This window comes from Perca fluviatilis, chromosome 16 (assembly GCF_010015445.1).
Source record: "Perca fluviatilis chromosome 16, GENO_Pfluv_1.0, whole genome shotgun sequence".
NCBI lineage: Eukaryota > Metazoa > Chordata > Actinopteri > Perciformes > Percidae > Perca > Perca fluviatilis.
Window position 1 is genome coordinate 19,855,319 of NC_053127.1, and position 11,064 is coordinate 19,866,382.

At 39.4% G+C, this 11,064-nt stretch overlaps 1 protein-coding gene across 1 annotated transcript; it reads right to left on the reverse strand.

Annotated features, from left to right (window-relative positions):
* Positions 1–2,401: 2,401 nt before the first annotated feature.
* rab38b (RAB38b, member of RAS oncogene family) lies at positions 2,402–9,984 on the reverse strand. The gene is made up of 3 exons (XM_039777517.1): positions 9,552–9,984; positions 7,061–7,338; positions 2,402–3,141 (listed from the first exon to the last, which is right to left on the reverse strand). Exons 1-3 carry the CDS (start codon positions 9,778–9,780, stop codon positions 2,992–2,994), a joined length of 657 nt encoding a protein of 218 aa, XP_039633451.1. The 5' UTR covers positions 9,781–9,984; the 3' UTR covers positions 2,402–2,991.
* Between the last annotated feature and the right edge of the window lie 1,080 nt (positions 9,985–11,064).

Consider the following 11,064-nt stretch of genomic DNA (forward strand, 5'->3'; position numbering starts at 1 on the left):
TAAGTTGTTGGTGGTGATGTCTTTTAGGGGAGCCAAAAGCAGACGACCAAATCTAATCCGCCAGGCAGAGAATAATCCACGCAGTCATGGGCATCCTAATGAGAACCTGAGAGTCCTGGATCAGCTTGAATACACACACTCTCTCTCTCACACACACACACACACACACACACACACACACACACACACACACACACACACACACACACACACACACACACACACACACACACACATTTCTCAGTATAAACTAATAAAACACTTGGAAGCTCATTCACTGTCTCTTAAAGTGAAAGCTTTACAGTGATCATGAGGCTGTAAAATGGTTTGTTCCAGGTGTCACATTAATGTGATACAAAACAGGGACATGTGTGAAATTACTAATACTAATTACTGTAATACTTTACAATAAATAATGAGCAAGAACAATCCACAAGAGGTGTAATCAGAAAAATACCTGCAGTTTATTTGTGAGACAAAACATTTGATTATTCATCACAAAGTATTATCCTACACAGAATGTGTGTGAGTGTGTGAGCATGCAGTTCTTTCTAGTCAGACGGTTTAGAACTTTATAGAGAATCTATGGCATAGTGTAACGCCATGCTGATCACATGATGCATGATGTCACACACCCTCATGATGAGCCAAGCTAACACTGTGACATTGTAATCCTGTAGAGAGGGTATTGTTTAAGCCTATTAGGCCTTAATATGCATGCTGTCAATGACCACCAAGAACTCACACAATAACACATGACACTGTTGTGATCAGGCTTATAAACACTGTGCAAACACTGCTGACCAACAGCAGCTGGAAGACACATATGACATTGAAGTGCTCATATTATGCTTATTTGCTTTTTCCCCTTTCCTGTATTGGGTTATATATATATTTTTTGTGCAAGTTATAGGTTTACAAAGTGAAAAATCCCAATGTCCACCCCAAAGGGACTTACCATCTCCAACAGAAAACACTGTTCACAAACTGCTCCAAACAGCTCTATTGTAGTCCAGCCTTTACTTCTGTGACGAACGTGTGTCACTTTGTAACACACGTTATAATGCTCGCCTAGATGCTAGCATGGCACGACCTCATGCTCTGCAACTGACTAGCTAGCAGTACTTACCTAGGTACTGCGCATGTGCGACTCCCAACAAAGATGGAACAGAAGTGTGATACCTCACTCTGTAGCTAAAACAGCGAGCTCAACACACAGGGTGAAAAGAGGATCTGCAGCAATGTGCAGTACAACAAATATATGATGCTTTCTGAAAATTAAACCACATAAACCTATTCTGGGAAAAAAAAAAAAAAAAAAAAAAAAACAAAAAAAAAAAAAAAAAAAAAAAAAAAAAAAAAAAAAAAAAAAAAAAAAAAAAAAAAAAAAAAAAAAAAAAAAAAAAAAAAAAAAAAAAAAAAACCCCGAACACAACCAACCCCATGCTTTGCACCCAGGCAGGGACTTGATGTATAAACTTTAGTTTATATAAGGTCACAAATCTTCTCTGTCTTATTAAGTTTCAGTAAGAAAAAAAGACAACATTGACATTAGTTACCTTGCCTTTTACGGTAGTACTACTAAGTAATACAGAGGTGCAAGGTCAACTTCACAGTCAACTTGTTGCAAGATCAACAAAAGTATTGCATCTCTGGGTGTATAGTTGAGCCTGTGCGGGTTTATATAATGTGCTGTACATACTGTATGTGAATTAGAGAATGAGAGAAAGTAGGACAATTATGTGCGGGGGATATACAGTATACATATATATATATATATATATATATATATATATATATATATATATATATGAGAAGACACTGGAAGCAGCCATATTTAGAGAGGTCAGAGAATATTTCAGTATAAGAAACAATAACGAAGGATGGAGTGGAGTGTGAAAGGAGAAAATATGAGGTAAAAATTATGTAGTTACTATGGATACAGAGGGTTAAGGCTTTGGCAAGTGAACTCATGAGAATGTCCAGTTTACATCCAGTACTTAAGACAGAAGGATACCACTCCCTTCCATTAACAAACATACATGTCTGACAAACCTTTGATCACTTCAACCTGAACTGCTCCAGTGAAACTGCCCCTGGCTATAAAAGACTAGTTAAACTCGCCAAGCTCCAGGATGTTTGTGTGTCAAAGTGTTTAACTCTCCTTTTCTTTGCAGCCGACCAAGTTGTTGGTATACATATGAATGCTTTGCGACTCAACATGCCTGACTTAATAAGGGTCACACAATAGTCAGTTGTAGAAAAGATTTTAAGTAGAATAACATAATACATTAACCAGCATTACACTCATTAAAGCATACTGTAAATAACTTAGAATTGTAATAAATAAAAATATGTATGTGCAAAATTCACATAATTACACAATCTGGGATCCACCGAAAATGGTTAATACTGCTTTATTTGGCTCTTGCAGAATAACGATAAAGGAACCCAGACGTTTTTTTTTCACAAAGTTTAGGTAGATATAGAGGGAGAACAGCAACACAATCACACTTGCTTGAAATGGCACAAACACTCCTGTTTTCATCCTGTATTACTTTACAACTTTTGGATGTGTTGCATCAGGCATTTTGCGAGCATTTACTTGTCCAGCAGGTTGAGGGATGAAAAGTTTGACTGTTTGATACTTTGAATAATCATGCCAAAGAGCGTAGACAAGAGCTGAAGTTACACTTGTTTGTCTGCCAAGAACTTTAAACTCACAGTATGACGACTTACTAAAACTCTGTTAACAAATGTGCAACTTCTGAGTCCATGTGGTTTTAGTTTGCAAGCTCTGGTTCTTTGTAATTGGGCACTAAGAACACAAACAAACCACAAACATGCACCAAACTAAAATCTTCAACTCAACTCTGTTTCAGTCCAAAGAAGCCGAACTGTACTGTATGTACTTAGATTTCCTTGGAAGACTGTGTGGTGTGCCTGTCCCTCTTTGTCCAACTGTCTGTTCTGCCTCGGTGCCACCTTTTATTATTTGAAACAGCCAGAGCAGCTCATCTGCCTGTTGGAGTCCAGCTGAGGTGAGATGGTGTCTGGTACCACGCTTTTCAGGATGTCATTCTCTGTGGCCATGATGTGCTTGACCAGGAAGTTTGCAGCTTCACCGATGTTGAGATTGTCCTACAAGAGAGATAAAAATGTTAAGTATAACTCTATAATTAGTTTTTGCTTATCTTTTTTAAACAATCTGTACAGTTTCAGAATCTCTACAGTTTTATTTTCTTAACTGTGTGAATGCTGATTCATACATACTATGACTTTTTTCGATATACTATACAATGACTTTTTGTCACTTTTGACATACTATACTGTTACTTTTTATTACTTTTTTCAACATGCTATAACTATGACTTTTCATCACCTTTAGTAACATACTCTACTATGACTTTTTTGACAAACTATACTATGACTTTTTATCACTGTTTTTGACATATAATACTAACTTTTTTTCGACATTCTATACTCTATACTTTTTCATCACTTTTACCATGACTTAGTTCACTTTTCAACATTTTAAACTGTGGACATGGTGGCCTAATGGTTAGCGTTGTGGTCGCACAGCAAGAAGGTACAGTGTTTGGACCAAGGTAGTCAAAGACTTCTCTATTTGGAGTTAGTATGTTCTCCCTGTGTCTGCATGGGGTTTTCTCTGGGTGCTCCGGTTTTCCACACCAGTAAAAAAAAAAAAAACTGTTCCTCTTACTCTCACTTAATGGGAAGTTGCTTTTGAAAAAAGTGTCAGCTAAAATTACATGTAATGTAATGACTTTTTTTGACCAACTATACCTCTTCCTCTCACTTAATCGGAAGTTGCTTTGGGTAAAAGTGTCAGCTAAAATTACATGTAAGGTAATGACTTTTAGACATACTTTACTTTGACTTTTTTTTACATACTATACTATGACTTTCTAATCACTTTTTTCGACGTACTTTACTATGACTTTTATGTCACTTTTTTCAACATACTATAATATGACTCCTTTATCACTTTTGTAGACATACTTTGACTTTTTTCAACATACTATATTATGACTTCTTCGTCACTTTTACCATGACTTATATCACTTTTTTTCCTATACATTATACTATGAGCATGGAGGCCTGATGGTTAGCATTGTGGTCTCACAGCAAGAAGGTACAGGGTTCCAGTCCAGGTGGTCATGGGCTTTTCTGTTTGGAATTTGCATGTTCTCCCTCTGTCTACATGGGGTTTTCTTTGGGTACTCCGGATTCCCCCATTAGTAAAAAAAGAAAACACGACTCTATATATATATATATATATATATATATACTTACCTACAAACACCACGGGACTCCGGAGAGCAGATGTGACGACGTGATTTGACATTACCAGTACTTTTCTTCTAATAAGCACCGGTATTTGGTTTCTAAATAGAGTGTAATTTGGTGTAATATATTTTGTAGATATAGTATATTTTGAGTTTAACACGGCAATATATGCGTTTCTAAATACAGCATAATTCAGGTTTATGGTTTCTTATTAGCATCTAACTGTGTTCGTTTTCTGTCTAATTTCTTGTTTTGTTTTGGTCTAATTTGATAGAAAGTAAGGCTTATTATTTCTTGTTTATGTACTAATTACAGGATAATTACGGCGTTTGACCTGTAATTAGGGTATAACCGTTTTCTACTTAAGAAAAACAAAATTATTTCTAGTTATGTTCTAATTTGATAAGAAGCACGGCTTATTATGTCTTTTTAATGTACCGAAAAATAAAGTGCAACCAAATTCTGTACTTTTTTCTAACTGCTCCTAAAGAAGTCTGTGTATGTCTGTGTGCATAGCCTACCTCTGACATTTCTGGATGAACCTGCACCTTATAACCTTTGACCTTTCAGAATGTTGAGTCTTGATGCAACAAGAATGGCAGCGCACTTATGCTGCTCCAACACATTAGTGCCAACAGAGGATGTGTGAATGAAGACAACGTTTGTAGAATTTATAGCTACTTGTGCATTGCCAGTTTTAAACATGCCTGTTTGGAACGGGCCACTAGCTTGGCTTGTAGTATTGCTGCTAGCAGCTTTCTCGAGAACTGTTGATCTCATTAACTTCACACTCACACTGTGCTTCATTGGGTCCTGAGCAATACACCTGCCATGACATACTTGCGGCTATTAACGGTCAGAAAAAACTGTGAAATACACTCTGGTTCACGGCAAAAAACTGAGAGACTTTACCATTAGACAAGATAGGCAACTGCCTGGGGGCCCGAGGTCAAAGGGCCCCAAACAGCTATAGATTAAATATGATGTTTAGTTATGAAAAATATTCAATATGTTACTATTCTAACTCATTATAACCTGAAAAAAGCTCCACCTTGAACAGTTGTTAAAGGTGCTCTAAGCGATGTCACGCATTTTTTAGGCTACAACATTTTTTGTCATATCCGCTAGCTGCCTGTCCCTTGAATGCGGTCTCTGTACAGGGTTTCCCGCAGTACTTTGCAGCTTAGGCGGCTGCCTAAGCAAGACACGCCTGCCACCTTAACTACATCGTTAAAAAAAAAAGTATATTAACGATATCCGCCGTGTTACTGTGTCCTGTTTTTTCCCTTTCATTCCAAACCGTGACCAACGCCAGTCTCCCTTCTCTGCAGAACACATTAAAAAATAATAATAAAACACGTGCCATGAATTGGAAAATAATCAGTTTTTACAATCTTTAAATATGCAATGCCGGTAAAGCGGTTGCAAGTGTGTTTACACTTTTCAAAACTCCACGCAGACAGTGTATATAACGGCGAGGTGAAAGCTGTCATGGTATGGGTTAACGTTAGACTTCCTCTGTTACAGGCAGGCGCCACTGTGTTCACTATGCTCTATTGACTGACTGACCCCCCCCCCCCGGGCTGATGGCAATCCACACCCTACCACCACCTTAACTAACAAATTTTCTGCGGGAAACCCTGCTGTAGACAGCCCAGGCTCCACAAACGGCAACAAAAACAAACTGCGCCAACCTGCACCACGAAACATAACAAACAGTGTTCCAGCCAATAAACGACAAGAAGGATGGGGGGGGAAGGGGCTGGCCTCGTTTTGTTTGACAATACTTCAAATGTCAACAAGAAGTGACATCACCCAACATCGCTTAGAGCACCTTTAAGTAAATATAAGTACATTGTGCTGATAATGCCTCTCTTTTACTCTTCACTTGAAGTAAACATTTGAATACAGGACTTGTACTGTCAGTCAGAAACTATGTTTTGTTTCACACAGATTATTGGAGCTCAATCCTTACAAACACATAGTGTATAGAAATGAGTTGTTTAAACAAAACGGTATTTTAAATTCTAGTCAGGATCCCTTTGTTTCTGAGCATACAATTTATCATAAATATGGGGAAATATGTGGTGCACAAAATACCTAGACATTTCTATTGATTAAATAACTTTTCTTGGCCTGGAAGCAGAACTCTTTTTAAAAACAGTTAATAATCCTCTAGCTTGTTTTGACCCTGCTTTGTAAATCTGTCTCGCTGAGCCACTTTTCATGAGGATATGAAATTCCAGTTGGCTCTGTGGGGATGTTTTTCACTTAGTGAAGTGACCTGAGTGGGAGAAGATCTCCACTGAGTGTGTCAGGCGCTCACTGCAAAGGCCTACATTCTGGCCCATGAATTATCATGTTGAGGATTAGAGCAGTACTTCAACATTTTTGGAAATAAGCTCATTTGTATTCTTGAGTTATATGAGAAGATTGATTCTTTCATGTCAATTATGAAGCTACAACCAGAGGCCAGTTAGCTTAGCTTAGCATAAAGGCCAGAAACAGGGGGGAACAGCTAGCCTGGCTCTGTCTGAAGGCATACAATCCGAAAACCAGCTCTTCTAAAGCTCACTAATGTGCAGTATAAGTCACTGTGCCCAGTCAATAAATAGAACCTGCTGATTACCCATAAAACCACAAATTGTTGTTTTAACATTCATTTTTGTACAGATTAAACAAACAAGATATAATGTGTTAATAAGTGAGAATTAGAGAAAAGAATACCTTAACCACACTCTGGTCTCACCTTAGCCGAGGTTTCAAACCACCCGAGAAAGCCATGGTCCTTGCAGAACTGGTTCATTTTGATGCCGTTGTTGGTCAGCTCCTTGCCCTGGTCGCATTTGTTAGCCAGCAGCACAGTGGCAATGCTCTGTCCATTAGTCAGCATTAGTTTGGAGTCCAGGTCCTCTTTCCACTTGATCACAGCCTCAAAGGTCGTGGGCCTTGTCACATCGAACACTATGAAGGCTCCCATCGCTTCACGGTAATACACTCGGGTCATGTTTCCAAAACGTTCCTGACCTGTGATGAACAAACACACAGACACAGGGCGCTTTATTCATTACTGTGGCAACACTATGGTTCCCAGCCATCAGTTTAATAAAATATTCTCCTTGTTTTCCTGCATTTTTTTTGCAGCAAAACAGCTAATGCAGCTGGCATTAGGACTGCAGTTAGCAGAGCCTGCATTCCCATGAAACAGCACATTCCTGTGGTCTTACTGTCACGTTGCACTTAACCAGAAGGTCAATGCAACTGCTTGTTCCCGCTGATAATAGGCCTACTGAAATTAGACCTGTATTTTGCCCGACCTGTAATGAAAATAATCTCTGACCCAGACTATAACAGTATTCATGCAATATATCGGTGAGAATATAACCATGTGAAATGTCTGTGTGCAGGTATGCATGTATGTGTTAATCCATGCTTGTGTATTGTGCAGGTAATGGAAATGAGGTGCTTAAGAAGCAGGTTAGAACATGTCATTCCCCAGGGTTGTGTGTTCTGCCATCTAATGTGACAACTTGAAGGTCCAAAACTGAGTGTGTAGGTGTGTGCATCCTCTCAGCAGAAAAGTTGACATGGTTAATAAATATTAATGTGTGAGAGTCCACTTTTGGCATCGCTAAAAATACTTTGACAAGGACAAAATGCTGCTATTTGCCTCATTAGTAAGAGGAAATGGAAAATCTGACAGGCCATGGATTGAGAATTTCCTCCTTTTGTGCGAGATAATATCAACCACTTAAATCGCTCACAAGAAACCCCTCACGTGTAGTGGTGTGGCAGCAGTCTCAGACAGACACACACGTCACACATGTCCCTTGACACACTGTCATTCAATAAATTGATGGTGCAATATACAACTTACTGTAACATGACTTTAAAGTACATCATGTAAAATGTACCATTCCTTAGATTATAACAAACCAGAATCTCTCAGCCCCTCCTTAGTCTATTCCTACTCCTCCCTAGGATGAATTTCAAGTAGGTAGATGAGACTAAATCCGATGTGATTTATAATCGCATTTGACTGCTTGAAGCATGTGCCTGTGTGTGTGTGTGTGTGTGTGTGTGTGTGTGTGTGTGTGTGTGAGTGATTTATGATGTTTTGTTTTTTATTTAGGCTCCAATGACTCCTATGACTACCCTTTAAATCTCCCTCACATGGGCCTAATCACATGATGCAGCACCATAGCTTGAATGGCCACAGGTCAGGTCTTCCATCTCAAAGAATTGATTTTAATCAGAAACAAAGATGTCAATTAGAGTTTAATCCATCTTTCACATATTGTCATACCTTAAATCTGTCTGCCCCAGACAGACAGACTCCTTTTGGCCTTGGGAGGTGTCATGTGTATCGGAAGAGAGAAGTGCTTAAACCAACCACTTGGAGTTGCTCGTGGTAGTATAGCAACATGATCCCCCACTCCAGGCGTAGTCAGTATTGGGCCAGGGCGCTGGCCCGCTCACTTTACTCACTGGCCCATCCAGCCAAGTTTGATCAAAATGCGTTTTGTTATGAAAAATATTCAATTGTATGTAAAAGAAAATGTGTTATGTGTTTTCTCTTGTGATTAAAACAAAACAGTTGAAACCATAGAATAAGGATCAAACAATTAGGAAGCCTTCGCAACGTAACAGAACATAATTTAATTTTAGAACTGGACACCTTCCCAGCCTCGAGTTCTTCCATTACAGAGTTCTCGTGTCCACTCAGAAAAGATCTGTCCAAAAAGTATTGTATGAGGTAGAATAAGAGTGTGTGTGTGTGTGTGTATGAGAGAGAGAGAGAGAGAGAGAGAGAGGGAGAGGGAGAGAGGGGAGAGAGAGAAGAGAGAGAGAGAGAGAGAGAGAGAGAGAGAGAGAGAGAGAGAGAGAAATAATACTTTGTCATAGCTCTCCACAGTGACAGTGCGTCTTTGAGCTGTGAATGTTTCATAATTTTATAACAGTCATGCCTCACTGTCAATTTGAAGATAAGTCTTATCTCCACAAACCATCAACTTTTCAGGAACTATGACAAACAGCCTTGCTAAACAACAATTTGACGTTTTTCAGTGAGGATATGAAGGGGTTCCTTAGTTCTTGCACATATTTACCACGAACGTAGCCTACCATTTAAACTATGAATGGTGTGCAATATATTACACCCGCCAAACTGTTACAGTGACAGCAGATAACTAGGCCTATATACCCAGCAAAAGACATATTCAACTTCTTCACTGTCCCACCTGCAATGTCCCACAGTTGGAGCCGGACAGTCTCAGAGTCCCAGTTCAACACCTTTAGGGCGAAGTCCACGCCGATGGTGGCCCGGTAGTTGGTGGAGTAGGTCTGGTGGACGTAGCGCCTGATGATGGAAGTCTTCCCGACCCCCAGGTCTCCGATAACCAGAACCTTGTACAGGTGCTCCGTCCGGAGGCTCTGCATGCCATTGGAGTGTGATGAGTGATTGGTCATTCCACTTGTCGGATCTCAGGCGCACAGCAGATTTCAACAACTTTGACTCAGTATGTGCAGTTTGAGGCTTCTACCCCCTGATCCCGTGTGTCTCCCTCTACGTCTGTATGTGTATAGGAACCGCCCTCCCTGTGGGCAAGTGTGTGATGTGCTCAGGGGCTGTGCTGCTTGGGAACTTGTGACCTCGCCTCGTCGCTCTGGGGAGACGATCAGTGCGCAGGGTTTACTAAAATAACGCCATACGTAGTTCCTGTCACAGGGCTTCGTGAGTTTCGAGTGTAAAATACTGCCAATTTATATGATTTTCTGCCATAGTGTAGCCTAACCCTTTATGTGCTGCTAAACCATCGCCTAGTTGCTTAAGTTATCCAAAACAAATATAAGCTTTAGGAACTTACACTGCAATGATGTGCAGGAATGAATGGCACTGGTCATTTTTGGCAAAAAAGTGTCCCTTTTTAAATGTTGAATGTAAACTCCTTACAGGTTGCCTCCATCATCTGGCTAAATCCTGTTTACACGCAGTTAAAAAATGCATTCATATTGCAATTAATGCAGTAATGTCAGTTACTCATGTCCATGTAAAAACTACTCTGATTCTTGCAACTATTAGGAGAATGCGTAGCCTGGTCCTACCTCTCGTACATTTCATTAATACTGAAGGAAAATTAAAATTGAACAAGTACGTAGGAGGGCGGAGCCAGTCTAGAGAATGCACACAGTTCTAGTAAGATAGAGTCCTCCCATTTTTGTCTGATTATTGAAAGGCATTTCAAGTATGTAAACATATTTATTGAATCTTCCTGTTTCCCACAGCAACACATCCAACTGCTGGATCAGACATGTCAAACATGGCATATTGCAGGTTGTCATTTCTCAGGAAACACAACTATGGGCATGCTCTACAATGTTGATGCTACTGTTAAAAGAGCAAAGTTATAAAAAATAAGGCAGTACACTGCATGTTTTAACAGACCCAATACCTGGTATTATCTGCCATATCTCCCAACTGGAATACAGAGTACTGAATAGACAGAGAAATGCAAAGAGGACTAACCCCAGGCCTTAAAGCCACAGGTTTTTTTGTGTGAATTAAAGTGTTCTGTAGAAGTAAGAGATATCCTGGTTATGAAAGCTATTATGCTCTAACTATAAACTTTGGCCACCATCTTGTAAAAGTTAATTTCATTTAACAATTTTGGTCTACAATTTACGGCATAGGGAATTATATCACGTTATTTAATAAAGAGTGCCCCAGAAACCCTATTTCCCGTTAGGTTTATT